At 38.2% G+C, this 17836-nt stretch overlaps 1 protein-coding gene and 1 non-coding gene across 2 annotated transcripts in view; one reads left to right on the top strand and one right to left on the bottom strand.

Moving 5' to 3' along the window:
• Nucleotides 1–17836, top strand: part of LOC126471517 (leucine-rich repeat-containing protein 40-like) — a 200125-nt gene that overhangs the window by 79546 nt on the left and 102743 nt on the right. The window contains exon 4 of the mRNA XM_050099737.1: nt 16484–16596. Coding sequence (XP_049955694.1) covers nt 16484–16596 — 113 coding nt within the window. The remainder of the gene's footprint in view (nt 1–16483; nt 16597–17836) is intronic.
• Nucleotides 5215–5287, bottom strand: Trnaa-cgc (transfer RNA alanine (anticodon CGC)). The gene has a single exon. It is a non-coding gene; the product is annotated as a tRNA-Ala (tRNA).

Raw genomic sequence — 17836 nt, 5'->3', positions numbered from 1 at the left:
GTTGAGGATCCGTAGACAATGTGCATTAGATGAGTATGTGCCAAGCAAGATTGTAAGAGATGGGAAAGAGCCACCGTGGTACAACAACTGAGTTAGAAAACTGCTATGGAAGCAAAGGGAACTTCACAGCAAACGAAAACATAGCCAAAGCCTTGCAGACAAACAAAAATTACACAAAGTGAAATGTAATGTGAGGAGGGCTATGCGAGGGGCATTTAATCAATTCGAATGTAGCGTTCTATGTACTGACTTGTCAGAAAATCCTAAGAAATTTTGGTCTTACGTCAAAGCGGTAGGTGGATCAAAAAAAAAAAAAAAAAAAAAAAAAAAAAAAAAAAAAAAAAAAAAAAAAAAAAAAAAATGTCCAGACACACTGTGACCAAAATGGTACTGAAACAAAGGATGACAGACTAAAGGCTGAAATACTAAATGTCTTTTTCCAAAGCTGTTTCACAGAGGAAGACTGCACTGCAGTTCCTTCTCTAGAGTGTCGCACAGATGACAAAATGGTAGATACTGAAATAGATGACAGAGGGATAGAAAAACAATTACAATCGCTCAGAAGAGGAAAGGCTACTGAACCTGATGGGATATCAGTTCGATTTCACACAGAGTATATGAAGGAACTTGCCCCCTTTCTTGCAGTGGTGTACTGTAGGTTTCTAGAAGAGCGTAGCGTTCTGAAAGACTGGAAAAGGGCACAGGTCATCTAACGTTGATCAGTTGTAGAATTTTGGAACACATATTATGTTAGAGTATAATGACTTTTCTGGAGACTAGAAATCTACTCTGCAGGAATCAGCATGGGTTTCGAAAAAGATGATGGTGTGAAACCCAGCTCACACTGTTCGTCCACGAGACTCAGAGGGCCATTGACACTGGTTCCCAGGTAGATGTGGCGTTTCTTGACTTCCACAAGGCATTTGATACAGTTCCTCACAGTCCTTTAATGAACAAAGTAAGAGCATATGGACTATCAGACCAACTATGTGATTGGATTGAAGAGTTCCTAGATAACAGAATGCAGCATGTCATTCTCAATGGAGAGAAGTCTTCCGAAGTACACAGATGATGTGACTTACCGAACGAAAGTGCTGGCAGGTCGATAGACACACAAACAAACACAAACATACACATGAAATTCAAGCTTTCGCAACCAACGGTTGCCTCATCAGGAAAGGGGGAAGGAGAGGGAAAGACGAAAAGATGTGGGTTTTAAGGGAGAGGGTAAGGAGTCATTCCAATCCCGGGAGCGGAAAGACTTACCTTAGGGGGAAAGAAGGGGTATACACTCGCGCACACACACACATATCCATCCGCACATACACAGACACAAGCAGACATTTGTAAAGGCTCAATGTAGACAAGTGTAATGTGCTGCAAATACATAGAAATAAAGATTCTTTATCATTTAGCTACAGTATTGCAGGTCAGCAACTGGAAGCAGTCAATTCCATAAATTATCTGGGAGTAGGCATTAGGAGTGATTTAAAATGGAATGACCAAATAAAATTAATCATGCACACCGTCAGGTGGCTTGTGGAATATGGATGTAGATGTAGATGTAGATTGCTCCATCCTCCACGATGCCTGGTGGCCTATGCTCACAATCCCCATTCTCTGAATGTTCCCGGATTGCGCACACCCCATATGTGCCAGTATACCTACCCAAAGCAATCGACGACAGCAAGCCACGCCCTCTTGCTATGTCTCAGCCAATGCCACATCCAGCTCACCCTGCTGGTACCACAAGGTCGTTGGCGATGCAGCACAGAAGTGTAGATTGCATTGCCAGGACCCAAACACCATCCACAGGGCACAGTAGACACCAAACCCTGTGGGGGATCAGACAAGTGTTCCCCTATGCTGCACTCCATACATTCCCCCATTTTTCCCAACGGCTGATTGTACGTAACAGACATTTCCTCAAAACTCAGTTTTTTTAGTTGGCAAGGGTGCAGACATATCTATAATCCCTACATCGATGGCTCCACTGACGGCTTTGCCTTTGACTTTGCTCCTCTGAGCAGTCAACGCCTCGACCCTAAAACTTTGGGCTCAGTCAAAGTTAAAGTTCACATGTCATAATCCTTGTGTTTCTCTGGACTTTTTATGTAGCTGACATGGATGAGCCAATTGTAGGGATGGATTTCTTGTCACACCACAAACGGTTTCCGAACATCGTTTGGGGCACATTGCTGCACCACCCAATGCACACACACACATACAGTGTGCTCGCCTTTTGCTTTTTCACTCAAGTGTTCCCACAGCGAATAGTTTGTTGCAGGAGTGTTATGCCCTCGTGGGTGAAATTCTGAGGAGTATGAACATTTTACTGTCTTAGTGCAAGTCTGTGATGAAAATCCGTCGGGAGAATGACAAGCTCCAATGCCGCATTTTTCTCACCTCCAGCGAGCTCGCCTCTGCCTGCATTCAGCTGCAGAACCTGCAAGCCATGACACCAGTGACAGGACAAGTTTCTTCTGCCAATTCCAGCCCAGTCACTTCTCAGATCAGTCCTATGAAACATTTTGTATGTGGTGAACTGGTTTCTGTGGCAGGCACACCACCCACACTATGCCTGTCTCGCCCTGTGTTGTGTACGCCGGTCAGTGAGCTCGATCGCCAATGCCACCCTCACACATACGAAACGCCTACTTCCTCCGTGCAGACTGACATGCCATGAGTTGTTAAACAATCCCCCTCTCCCGTGCACCATCCACGTGACTCAGCCTCTGTTTCTCACACTCACCCAGCACTTCTCGCACCCGGGCCGGTTTCTGTGCACACTAGTGACAGTTGATGTTCACCATGCATTCCTGCTCTCCTCTCACTGTGCTCACTACTGGTCTCCCGGCATTCATGCACATCACGCGAGCAAGCCAAAGATGTCGCTTTTGCACTGTGATTTGCTACTGGCTTCAGTGTTCACATTTCGACCCATGGGCATACTCCCCACACGATGGACACATTTGTTAACCAGGAACCCCCTCATGTGCAGCATTCAGTATTCTCCATCACAGATGGGACAGTGCATAAGAGAGTCACTACTCATGGCCCTCCTATCCTGCATAAAGTCAGATGCCTCAACCCTATTAAATTACATATGGCATGACAGCAAATTAATGATCTGTTAGCTGCAAGTATATTACAGGAATCAGATAGCAATTGGTCATCACCTATGCACCTCACTACCAAACATGATGGCTGATTTCACGTGTGTAAGGACTACAGGCATTTAAACATGAGGACCATAACACACAATTACACTGTGTCAAACATCAACGACTTCACCCACATGTTGTCGGGTGCTTCCATCTTTAGTGTAATTGACTGTAAACCTGCCTACCACCAGGTACCTGTGGCATTGGAGGATATATGTAAGACTGCAATTATCACACTGCTAGATTTGTTCCAGTTCCAAATGCTGCCCAGACATGGCAACAATTTATAGTGTTTTGTATACCTGCAAAACTTGTTTTCAGTAAGACAGCCGAGGAGCACGAGTGTCACTTATCTACAGTACTGAAGACCTTAGAGTTGAATGGTGTAGAAGTCAACAAAGATAAGTTACAGTTACGGCAGATGTCTGTAACCTTCCTCGGCTACACAGTATCTGCCGATGGTATACAACCTCCAAAAGCTCATGCGCAGGCCATCTCATCTATGTCACTGCCTTTGATTGAGAAAGAATTGTGCTGATTCTTTGGTACCATCAACTACTACCACCATCGCTTCCCCTCATGCAGTACAAGCTCTTCTCATGGATGCACTGTCCGACTCATCCATTGGACTGACCCCATGCTCAAAGCCTTCGAAGAGCTAAAAGTTTTCCTGGCCCAGGCTGTGACTCTTGCCCACCCGGACCCCTCGGCCGAACTATTCATTGCCTCGGACACTAGTGACAGAGCAGTGGAAGCTGTCCTTCAAAAATGCTCCAGTGGAAACATCTCACCCCTGCACTTATTCTCTAAAAAACTGTCTGCTGCACATAAGAAATACTCTGCCTTCGACAAGGAGCTCCTGGCCATATACGAGGCTGTTAAACATTTCCACTGCAATATTGGAGGACACATGACCTATATCCTCACAAACCACAAACCACTTGTCGATGCCTTCCGAAATCCTCTGGAGGACCCACCTCCTCGTTGTTTCCACCATTTCGCCTTGGTGTCTCAGTTTACGATAGACGTCCGCTACAAGGGCATGGGTGATATCACTGCCGATTTTTTCTTACACATCAATACAGTGTCAAACAGAATCGATTTGTCTAATCTAGCTGCTCTTCAGGCAACAGACAAGGGCACCCAAACACTCCTTGCAGACCCGACCACCTCGCTCGTGTTCACCAAGGCACGATTCCCTGGCGTCACCAATGAGGTCTGGTGCAATTCATCAACTGGGGTCTTACGCATTTGGGCCTCTACCCGGTTCATTACCAAGCACTTTATCTCAAAAGATATCAAAAGAGACTGCCAGACGTTCGCTCACAACTGTATCCCTTGCCAGCGCAACAAAGTCAGCCGCTATACGGTTCCCCCGCTGGGTAAATTTCACAATCCTCCAGGATGTTTCAGGCACATCCATATCAATCTCATCAGCCCCCTTCTGCCATCAGAAGGATTTAGATACGTCCTGTCATCTATTCATCACTTCTCCTGATGGGTGGAAGCACTACCTTTGCCGAACATCATGGCCGAGACAATTGCCAAAGGTTTTGTCCCCTCTTGGCTGCATCTGCGTGGCGTCAGTATAAACATCGACCAACGACCGAGGACTCTCTCTCTGTTTGTGAGTTCTTTGGATGAAAAGTTTGAGATGATTCAGTCTGTTAATGTGACTTGTTGTATATAAACATATAGATGCTTGTACTTAAATATACATCTGTATCAAAATATAAAGTGGAAGTGTTTGATTTTGGGATAGTAACCCATCACATTCCCACATCCCTATATCTATATGCTTCCTCTTCCGTGCAACTCAATTCACTCACAATGAAGAAATGTGGTTTGGTTTCATGTAGGTATATGCCCAAGTGGTGGTGGTGGTGGTGGTTAGTGTTTAACGTCCCGTCGACAACGAGGTCATTAGAGATGGAGCACAAGCTTGGTTTAAGGAAGGATTGGGAAGGAAATCGGCCGTGCCCTTTCAAAGGAACCATCCCGGCATTTGCCTGAAACGATTTAGGGAAATCACGGAAAACCTAAATCAGGATGGCTGGAGACGGGATTGAACCGTCGTCCTCCCGAATGCGAGTCCAGTGTGCTAACCACTGCACCACCTCGCTTGGTATGCCCAAGTGGTCTGTTCTATTTGTTATACACTGAACATTCTGGTATCGTATGTAAGGGCTAATTTCCTATGTTTTACTCTAAAAAAAAAAAAGCATTCCTATTACTTTTGTGATTAAGAATTTTGTTTAAGTGATCTTTTCTGTAATAATTTTGCTGATATTGTCACATAAAAGTTTTTTGCCTTTAAATTTTAGTAACATCCCATGTTTTGTATGTAGGCATTTGTCCAGTTTTCCTATATTCATTATTATACATTTTACAAATGAAGCACACATCTCTTTCATTGTAAAATTGATTTTTCACACCTCCTTGTTCACTGCGCAAATTGTATACTAGGTCATACCTGTGAGGTAGCATTGTAAATATTGTATTTTAGGATTTACTGTCTTCTAAGAACTTTTTCAGGCTTGCTAAGCAACTTTGTTCCTTGTTTCTTGTGATATCATTGGCACCAGCTATGCACATAACATATTCATTTTCATCTTTCATTTTTTTCCCAGAGGTGTACATCGGTAACATTTTTCATACTTGCACTCAGTTTTACTATTCCCATTGCATGGAAATTTTTGTTATTATCTTGTAAAGTACTCTCCAAGTTTCTGCATGGCTGTCTGTTAAGAAAAGAACACTGCACCTTTTATGCAATAAATTCTTCTCAGTGGTTGGCAAGTAGATGATGAAGCAAACATGCTCTTTGACTGAAGGCTTCCAATTTTTGTTGGTCTTTAACTGAAGGCTTGCAATTTTTGTTGATGCCTGCTAACTGTGAACTGGTGTGAGAGACAGTGGTGGAGAAAGCAAGCAGAAATAATTGTGAGGATATGTAATTTACTTGACTCTCCAACCAATACTTTTACTGCTCTCAAGTTTTACTTGATGTGGTGCACCTGTGTAATTATAAAAGTATCCAAGAATAAGCCTTATAGCTGATAAATTATGGTCATTGGCTGCATTGCTCAAGCATCTGGTGATATTCCAACATGAATGAAAAACTTACACACACTAAAGTATTGAAAGTTTTAAGTTTCTTTGTTAATCACTTAGCAAAATTTTTAAAATAAATAGTTCTTGTATCAAATTTCAGTAGAGAATTTGTTACACTGTGTCAGCCAGACATGTTAATATGTACATGTCATTTGTATGTGCATATCTGAGTGTATCATAGTGAGGTGGGCAGTGCTGTTGCAGGTGAAAAGTGCCGATATTTAGTGGGCTTCTTTCATCATTGCCAGACTACACTGGAGATGTGCTAGCAGTAAACCTGCAGCACAAACCATCATAACTGTGCACAAGCAGGAGATTCCAAAAACATAAAATACATGGAAGAATATAAGATGTGTTTTTGACATCCATATTCAGTTTAACCTGAGTTAAATTTCCTGGTAAGAAATGTCTTAAATGAAAGTTCGGTATCATATCTTGAAAACTATTTAAATGAATTCTTGCTCAGGGTGTGAAGGTCCAAGGGATGTCTGCTGGCTGCCATGCCACTTCTGCCTTCTGGCATTATGTGGGTGCAGTATGGAGGGGCATGTGGTCAGCACACATCTCCCCCAGCCATTTTACAGACTTCCCATGTGGAGCCCTACTACTCATTCAAGCAGCTCCTCAGCGGGCATCATGATGCTGAGTGCACCCCATACTAATTCTCCCACAAAGGAAAAATCCTTGGCACTAGTGGCAACTGAACCTGGGTCCTTCACGTGGCAGCCATCTGTGCTGACCTCTCAGTTATGGAGGTGGACTCTTGAAAAATGTAGCAGAGATGTTTGTTTATACAGTGGAGATAGTTAATGAAATAGCTGCTTTCAAGTTAGAGGAGTAAGAGCTGATGAAGAGCATTGACATAATTCCCCATTCTGATTTTTTGAAGAATTATTTTTAAACTGTAGGCTAAGAAATGTTTATTCAAACAGTTGAAAATTTTTTATAGATATTTATGACAATATTAGTGATTGTAGCATCTGGTGCACACAGTTTCAGCAAATTAAGGATTATGAAAATCTTTGTAAGGTTAAGCATGGATGACAACAGACTATTAAATTCAGCTGTTGTTATGGAATATGACACAGCTGCTAAACTTGACTTCCATGACATAATCAATAAGTTTGCTTTGCTCAAAGAAAGGAAATAAAAAGTAAAATTATAGTAAAAAAAAAATTCTTGGAAGGAGATATTTTGTGAACTCTTGATTATATATATCTTGATTACAATTATCATCATTTAGTTTTATTTGCTGATGACACATCAGTACTGATAGGAAAGAAATATGCAGAAGATATTTCCGAAAATGTCATAAAACTCTAGAAGATCTAGATGTGTGGCTCCATCTAAATGGCCTAAAACTAAATATTTCAAAAACACACCTTATGCAGTTTAAGACAAACAATTTAAAACAAATGGTATTCAAATTATGCGTGGAAGTCTGGAACTAAACGGAGCAGAATATGTTAAATTCTTAGGAATGCAGCTACACAGAAATCTGTTGTGGTCCTCACACATTGACTATTTAAAAAATAAACTGAACAGCCTGGCATTTGATATGTCAATTTTAGCCAGTGCAACTGCCATAGACACAAAAAAGGTAGTGCTCCATAGCTACTCTCAGGCAGTAGTGAGATACAGCATCGTCTTTTGCAAAATGCTAGCAATTTGGCAAGAATGTTAACTTTACAGAAAAAAAATATAAGGAAAATGTGTAGTACAAAGTCAAGAGAAACTTGTCTGCCACTGTTCAGAGGCCTAAACATACTAAGTGTTCCCTCACTGTATTTATATGAAATAATTCTTTTCACAAATAATAATCCAGAACTGTTTGCTTCAAATAACTTCTGGCACAGATATGAAACTATAAGCAGAGAAAGTTTCACGTTTCCTACACATAGACTCAATCTTTTCATGCAGCCCCTACAATATATGGGAATAAAAATATACAATATGTTAAAAAATACAAATCTGCAAAATATTGAAACTGATTCAGTAAAAAGAAAATTATATAGCACAAAAATGCTGTTACTCTGTAGATGAATTTTTTAATGATGATCTGAGCATTTGAAGAGGATAAAAATGAATAGTATATATATTTAGATATTTTATAGTTCTAGTAAATATTGTATTCCAAGTACAGCCTATTATAGTTATAAGCTTGACATGTATCCTGTAAACTAAATCAATAATTTAACATGTATGTTATGAGACAATAAAATTCTGATTTTGATTCTAATCTAATTCTTGTGTTCGTAATTAATAATTTATGCACTATTAATATTTTTGTTAATTTATTTAGTATGATGATACATTTAATTTGTTGTCTGCAAGATTTTTCATCAGTGTTCTTAATTTTAGTGAATTTCTAAATATATTTCATTTCTATTAAACCTACTTACAAAATTATAAAATATGCTAAATCTGTTTAGGAAAAACTCCCTGTGGAAAGGTACTTTTGTGAAAGAGGGGACAGCACTGACAGCTCTTCTTGGGGTACATGATCACTTTGGCATAGCTTATTCATGTTAGAAAATTCTTAAAACTGTCGACTACAAGTTAGCATAAACCACCCTTAATACATACTGATCACTGCCAGTAGAAACTACAGGTGTGTTGTGATAACCCTAACAGTCAGTTCTCAAAGAATTTCCAAGTGCAGCTTTTCTGCTTATTACTTCATTATGTGTTATTTCCATGCAGTGATGGTTTGAAGTCAGTTGTTCAATCTTTTTAGTACTTCTGAGAGACACTAAATGGATGTTTCTGCTTCCACAAAGTGCAACATGACTTGAAAAATCTATTACAGGTGTAGTCATTTCCCTCACATTCATTGTTGCAGTGTGCTTGCATAATTTTCTTCATTGCAAAAGTTTTGATGTAAAATTGGGGACACTATGACTGATGAAAACATACTGAGGCTGCTTGAAGTATCTGGTTCTGAAATTGATGACAGTTTTGAAATCAATGACAGTATTTTTGAAAATTAAGGTACTCTACCTAAATCCTTCATCTTAGAAGCAGCAGCAACACAAATAAGTTGAAATAGTTTATGACATATGAGGGACTGTAGCAATCACTGTGGCCCAACAATCACTGTGACCCAACTGGAATGTGTTAATATACAGGGTGACCACAAAGCTCATTAATATTTGAAGATGCATTAATTCACAGAATAATGTAGGTAGAGAGATAAAAATTGACACATATATCTGAAATGGCATGGGATTTTAATGAAACAAAAAAGTGCAAAAACTGCCCAAAAGATGGCACTGGACAGCAACAAACCTGTGTCACCACATGAGAATCATGTATAAAATGAGGTGTGTGTGTGTGTGTGTGTGTGTGTGTGTGTGTGTGTGTGTGTGTGAGAGAGAGAGAGAGAGAGAGAGAGAGAGAGAGAGAGAGAGAGAGAGAGAGAGAGAGAGTCAGATCATCGCTAGCCTGGCTGATAAACACCTGCTGGAAGGTATGACCATTTTTGCAGGATAGTGCTCCACCTCATATTGCTACACATGCACATTGTTTGGTGAGGATCACATGCTGAACCACCACAGCCATCATGCTTGGCCTCCCTGGCCTCCCATGTCCCCAGACTTCAATCCGTGTGATTATTGGTTGTGGGTTTACCTGACACTGCAAGTCTACCTTGATCATCTGACCTCATTAGGGATGTTAAAAGACAACATACAACAGAAATTTCTCACCATATCTACTGATTTGCTGTACAGTATTGTTCACAACCTTGTCCCTTGACAACAGGTATTGTTGAGGAATGATGGCCAACATGCTGAGCATTTGTTATAAAGAACATTGTCTTTGCTTAACAGCAGTTGTTATGCTAATTATTGCTTTTGTGTTGTATAAAGAAGCATCTGTCTGTCATTTTGTGCACTTTTTTGTTTCAATAAAAACCCATGTCATTTCAGGCATATGTGTCAATTCTCACCTCTCTATCTACATTTTTCCATTAATTATTGAATTTTCAAATGTTAACAGACCTTTGACTCAGCCTGCATTTTCTCAGTCTGAATATATTTTGGGCATCCTGTCTTAGTCGTGTGTCCCTGTATATCAGAGTTTATTCAAATTCCATCCATAGGTGAACTATTAATGGATTGTATACAAAAAATATGCCCCTTCATGAGCAATATTTAATTTAATTTTTGTATTTTCTGCAGGAGAAAGATGTAGGGAGTACTGAAGATACCTTTACTGAGCTGAATTCATCAGAAAATAGACTTTTTTATGTCAGGTTACTTACATGCCATGTTAGTGATAGCATGTTACAACTGCAATGAAAACATTAAAAATTAGTGTTCACATTAAATGTACATGTTAAATATCTTATATTAAACAGTTATACAACTTAAAGTTGAAATCTTAAAAATCAATCTCAACATTGCATAATCATCTACCAGTTCAGCATTTTACATGAATTGTATGAGCTTCCTCTATGTTGCATACAATTTTTTAACCATTTTCATTGCTATCCTTTGAATATACTCAGAATTTCCCGCTAAACCAGAATAAGAATAGGTAAATTTTTAATTAACAAGATTTCTATAGCTATTGTAATAATGAGCTGATGTTTTCAATTCCTAGAGCTACCAAACTGTTAAATACAGTTTATTTCCTTCATCACCACTTTTTTAAAAATCAGAATTGCACTTAATTTTGAAGTAATTACACAATAATATGAACAAGAAACAGAGAATGTAATCCAATTGAGAAGTGCCTGTTTCTATATGTAATGTATTTATATATTCATTACATTTACTGTAACAATCTTACATAAAAAAAATTCAAAGTTCTCTCAAGGTGAATTCGTATTGATCTCTGAATTAAGAGAGTACTTCATATTTGATAACATAGAACAGCTATTATTTGAACTTATGTTCTTCCTTGTACTAGAGGATATGTTTGAAATAGACATTTGAATAGAAAGTGTACCAACAACAACTTACCTACAATCTTTCTATTAATGCTGAATTCCTTAGGAAGAAAAAGAGGAAAGTAAAGCAGTTACTCTTGTAAATTGATAATATTGCATATCACACGGTACTGGAATAGCCAAACAGTCTCCTCCATCAGGGCTACGACTATTCTATTTTCATTATTCCAAAAATGAGGAATATCGCTCTTATCTCTCCTGAAGTGGTATTGGCCTGCCAACCTAATCTACAAAATATTTTGATCCATTATTTTCAGGTGCCAGTGTCCAACCACTTGCCTTATTGTTCATATCCATTTAAAAGACTGAGATACAGGGCTTTTCCCAGGCATCCATGGAGCATATCCTATTCCAGATCTGTCAACAGTGGGGCCTATTTTATTAGAGGCAGAGCAACCTATGACAGCAATCACATCACGTTCAATACCACTTCAACAGCTGCATGGCTTTTAACATGTGCACAAGTATTCACGAACAGTTCACTCCTATAAATGACAATTGCCAAACTACCAGGTGGTTATAATTAAAGTGTTATCCAGGGAAGTGCAGTGTGAGCTGTAATAATCATATTTCAACAAAACTAGATGTACTGATGGCTTAATGTGAAACCAATTTAGGTTGGAAAAAACATTAGTTCCAATTTTGGCCATTAAGCACAGATCTGACACTGTACTTTGATTGTATGATGGTAAGTCATCCTCACTGTCATTTGACAAGCCACAATGTGAGTGAGCAATATGGCTATTGACATGAGAGACCATGCACTGTTAGTGAAACTGTTTTATGTGAACTGCAGCAATTACAGTACTGCCTTGAGACAGTATTGCTGACTGAGAGCTCAGAGGAGAAGCCCAATATCATTAAATGGTTTAAAGAAGATGATAATGAGATTTGAAAACATGGGTGAGCTTTGCAAGGCACCTGGAAGAGGAAAGCATCCTATCCTAGTGGAAGTTGTTGATGAGATTGCTGTTGCTGTAATTGACCATGCATCACGTGCCCCAGGTAGCGCTAGTGCTCGTGCAGTGTTATGAGAACTGTCCATCCCATTTATTTTATTTATCCATCCGTTGACAATAAGTATTGTATAGATGTTGTCAAGGGTACATGTAAGCCATTTGAAAGAAATGGACACATACAATATATACGTAAAAAAGTACAAAACAAAATAATACAATGAGGTTAATAATAATACAATGAAAGTAGCCTATATACATCCCTGCTTGTTATTTTAAATGCATAGTCTGTTTTTCATAAGGCTTTAGTTTTGTCCTCCCTAAATGGCAAGTCCTTATATACACAACACTGCTTAAGTACATATTTACATCACACAACAGCTGTCCTTTAAGTATGCAAATGTAATGAATGATTAGGTACATATAGAGTATTTTCCATTTTGCCATTATAAATATCATCAGAAAAAATTTATTGGCCTACATAGTCATTTGCAAAATAAAAACATTGTTCTACTAGAAATTTTTTAAATTCTGTTTTAAATTTGTTATCATCTTCTAACTGCCTAATGTTGACTGGCAGTGCATTGTACAGTTTTGCACCGATACAGCTCACATGCCTTTGTGTATTTGTTCTTTTTGTTCGCCGAGTATGGAGTGCTGTGCTATTACGGGTATTGTAGTTATGAAAGTCGGCATTTGTCTGAAAATCTGCAATGTGGGTCCTGACATACAATACAATACATACATACATACATACATACATATATATGTATAATGATGGTATAGTAAGTATTCTAAGCTTTTTGAATGTGGGTTTGCAGTGTGTCTGTGGATGACTGTGAGTTATTATTCGGATGGCCCTCTTCTGCAACAAAAAAAATTGTTTTAGGCGCCCTGTTGTAGAACCACAAAATATTATTCCGTATGTGGCAAGAGATTGAAAATAGCCGAAATATGCCATTCTGGCACCCTCTGAAGTACAAACACTTGCAATAATTCTGAGAGCAAAACAGGCGGAATTAAGTTTCTGTGGAAGTTTTATTATGTGGTCATTAAAATTTTAGTTTTCATCCACACGAATCCCCAGCAATTTTGTGGATGTCACTCTGTCCAAGGCGTTGTCACCCCACACCAGATCGAGATTTACATTTTGACATCTTTTCCCAAACTGCATATAATTTGTTTTATTTACATTCAATGTCAACCTGTTTGCATTGAGCCAAGAGTGGGTGTAATTTAGTACTTTATCAGCAGTTGTTGGTAGCAATTGCTTTGGTGCACTTATTATTACACTAGTATCATCTGCAAATATTATTGCTTTGGCTGCATCATCTGAGGTGTGAAAATCATTTATATAGACAAGAAACAATACGGGTCCTAGGATGCTGCCTTGTGGTACTCCTATTTCTACATTGCCTCTGATACTGAATTTATTTTGTGGTTGGAGTAAGTTGATGTCAGTCCTACAACCTGTGTTCTGTTTTTTAGGTATGATTCAAACCATTTTTTTCCTATCCCATGTATACCCAACGCTTCCAATTTTTCTAAAAGAATGTCCTGGTTCACAGTGTCAAAAGCTTTGGAGAGGTCTAAATTTACTCCTTCTACACTATAATCTTTTTCTAGATTTTTGATTATTTGTTCAGTGTAGCACATTACTGCTGTTTTGGTATTTTTACATGCTTGGAAGCCATGCTGATTTCTGTTAAGTAAATTATGGTCATTTAGAAATGTGTTGATTCGGTGCTTCATCAGTTTTTCTAATATTTTTTGAAAATGCTCAGAGGAGGGATTTTGGGTGATAGTTTTCTACCTTATACTTGTTGCCATTTTTAAATAATGGCTTCACTTTTGAAATTTTCAGTCTTTCTCCCACGGTAAACAGTACAGAAAGTTTTATGGTCTACTTTATACTGTTACCCGTAGAAGACCCATATGGTGCAGCAACTGAAAGCTTGTGATCTGCAGCAACGTTCTGAATTTGTTCCTCAGTTTCTGGCATAGATAAAAGTTGATGACAAGTGACCAGGCAATATTCTATGGAGTGGCGAGGCACATTTTACTCTACAGGGTGCAGTAAATACACAGACCTGCCAAATTTGGGATTCTGATGTTGTGCACGAAGAGCCATTTCACTCACCATATGTGTCTTTGTTATGTGGATTCATAAGCACCTTTATTCTCGGTCTGTTCTTCTTTGAAGAGAATACACCCGGAAGGCCTGTCAGGTGTACCATGACAACTGCAAGTTATTGAGATCTCCTTGTACAGCATGATGTTTGGAAGAGCTCAGCTGCTTGGAAATCATTGTTTTCATGCAAGATGGAGCAACACCTCATGTCCTTTGACCACTGAAAGATCTGCTTAAGGCAACTTTCCTTGAACATGTTATCTCCAGAGGTTTTCCAGATGTATGGCCTGCAAGATCATCTGATCTGAATCTATGTGACTTTTGGCTCTGGGAATATCTAAAAGAATGCATTTACCAAGGATAATTTTGGTCTACACCTGATCTGAAGGCCAGTATACAGAAACACTACTGTGAGCAACTGTTGATCACTTTGTTTTATGGATGCAGCATCTTGTTGACATCTCTGGTGCTCATAGTGAAAAAACTGTGCAAGCAACAGTTAATAATAAAATTAACATTATGCTTTCTGACTTGTTTGACCTTTTCTGCCCATGGCCCATTAATAATCCATTACATAAGGAAACATTTATATATGTCTTTTTTGCATCCACAGCATCAGATTTGCACCTGATTGCCAAAATTGGATCTTATTTTTTCCAGCATAAATCAGTTCCACATTAACACATAGTATACCTTCCAAGTTTTGCTGCCAAATCTAATTACAGCCCATAATGGGCCTCTTTAAGTAGCTACACTTTAATTATAACCACCTTGTATTACCAATGGCATATTTGACAACTCAGTGGCAGGTCATGCAGCTGAGCACTGCATTGTCAATGTCAGTGGCTGCCTTAAAATTTCTAGTATCTTTATTTATACTTATGCTTCTCTGAATTGTGCAGACAGGAATTGCCTTTCAAATACAACTTGTGTTTCCACGGCCTTCCTGTTCTCATCAAACAAGACCTAATCTTGTACCAGTTATCATCCGTGGTCCTGTCTCATTTTTTGTGTCTCCCTCTCTACCCCATCAGACTCTTACCTCTAGCTTCTTTGCTCTAGATCCCTCACTTTAGTTTATTTTATGGTTTTACAGTTTTTTTATTATTTATTGAAAGCCAGAAATCTTGTGTTTCCCCAAAGATAGAGGGCTGATCACAATAAAATGTTAAGTACTGAGTAAAAATAATTTTGTACAGATATGGCATTTGCAACAATAAAAAATGTTTATGACACGAAAAAAATGCCATATTCCTTAAGCAGCAAGTAAGTGAAAACAGAAGATAGACAACAAAATTCTGCATACACACTGTGAGAAAACATACAATGGCTGTGCTAATATACAAAAATATAAATGATACATGGTAATACATTCATAGATTATGACACACATTAATACATTTATGTTATTTCTTTATTTGATCAGTGCATCTTACATAGGGCAACTAGAACATTACAATTAGAGCAAAATTAAAATATAAAAACAAATTATGTCGCTGTTGAACACTGTATACATAATACATTTAAGGCATATTTTTCTCAAACTTCAAATTGTTTGAGGGAGGGATGGAGGCCATAGTTAATGCAAGTTTCCCTTCAAGTGTTCATTACCAGAAAAAAGTATACTGGATTAACAGTTCCTTTATTTTTTCCTCGAGGTATTGTTTTTATATCTAATCAATCTACACCATTCTCTCAGTCGCCTTTCTGAACCTCCTTTATAATCCTGTGCCCTTATACTTGTGTGTAACACAAATCTACACTGTAGTGAAGTATTTCTGATGCCATACATCTGTTCTGTTCTCCTTCAATCCACCCCTCCTCCCCTTCTTCACTTTCTTCTTCATATTTCCACCAAAACAACCAGTAACCCCATTCCAGCTGCAGAGCCTGGACAGTGTTGCTGTTGGTACATGTGTGCTCAAAGAAGAATACAAGTCTTTAATCTCAACTACATTGTTGAAGCTTTAGTTTACTCACCTATTCCCTGCTTAAGTCCGCTACTATATTTTGAGCATATGTCATTAATCATTCCATTGCTTGTATTCTATGTAGGATTTTCCAGTGTAATATTTCAAGTAGTAACGTTGCGGCTGACAATAATTGCAGAAACATTACAATGATCTTACACATTTTAATTTAAGTATTTATTTTGTTTTGACAGCTTCACAACCTACCAAAAGAAGTGGTGGAACTTGATGAACTTGCAATCTGCCTTTTGGATGATAATTTTCTGGAGACCCTTCCAACTAGTCTAAAAGAGATGCATGGTTTAAGGTATGTTATTGATATTTAGATTGCTGATTGCTGCAACTTTGATTCAATGAGACTAGTAATTATTCTTCTTTCAAAAAAAAGTGATAACTACTGTTCAAAATAGTGTGACTCAGTGACGCACTAATTTTAATATTTATTTCCACACCTTCTATGCCTATGCTTATAGCAGAATCAGTATAAGCTAATGCTCTGCTGTGTAAAACAGTTTCATTAACCTTTCACTATGTAAGACATTCTGCCCAAGAAAGTTTTTGGACTGTGTTATGTAGCTCACATTTTTAGTCATTCATTTGTGATGTCTTCAATTTGTGGTGCCTTACTAGTGCTATATCATTCCTGTGCAGTGAAGTCACATAACTTAACTGTTAAACATATGTTTCTGATGAGATCCGGCAAATTTGTATCTGATGGTCCATGTAGTGCCGCCTTTAAAGTGGCATTGTACGTTATTTTAGTCTTCCAAATCATTCAGGTGTCATCTGAAAAAAAAGAGTAAAATGGGGTATCTGCAGGATGTACGATGCCTGCTAGAGTTCAAAGAATTGGAAAATTCTTTCATAACTAATGTAGATCAGAAGAAAACACTTCCTCTGATTTCATGAATGAAGGTGCTATGTCATATTATCAGATATTGATTCTTTTTTGTTACTAAACAGGTTACATAATGTGACAGAGACAGCTAATATTAAATATATTGCTCTAGCCATTATAATATTTTTCCCTATATATTTTAAAATGTGGTATCCAATATGCCTATGGGGACTCACGTAATCATGAACAGTTAAAATCATAGTTTCCTAAGGACCTCAAATTCCACAATCATTAAACTTATATTCATTGAGTAACAACTGCTGACTACCACTGAGTCATATCAATCATTCTTTATTATTTTGTTGACAAGATACACCAAAGGTAATTCATTTTCATAGTGACCAATGTATTCAAAACTGTATCACCACAGGTAAATTCTATTATTATTTCTTTACTTTCTCAGACGTTAAGTCTGGTTAAAAATGGAAAGTGACGCAGACCTTGATCAAGCATCACTTCCTTTTAACTGTATGGTATGTGTTATATTGCATTTAGGAACTTCCGGATAATTCAACATGTATCAATAACTACAGATTTCTGTAGTTGTATATATAAGTTTGGATGTAGCTGTATTGCATTGATGTACTGGTGGATATTGTGTGGTATGACTCCTGTAGTTGATAGTATAATTGGTATAATGTCAACTTTA

This window comes from Schistocerca serialis, chromosome 3 (genome assembly GCF_023864345.2).
Source record: "Schistocerca serialis cubense isolate TAMUIC-IGC-003099 chromosome 3, iqSchSeri2.2, whole genome shotgun sequence".
In the NCBI taxonomy this organism is placed as follows: Eukaryota; Metazoa; Arthropoda; class Insecta; order Orthoptera; family Acrididae; genus Schistocerca; species Schistocerca serialis.
Note: the sequence above shows the minus strand (reverse complement) of the source record. Positions and strands in the feature narration are given on the sequence as shown.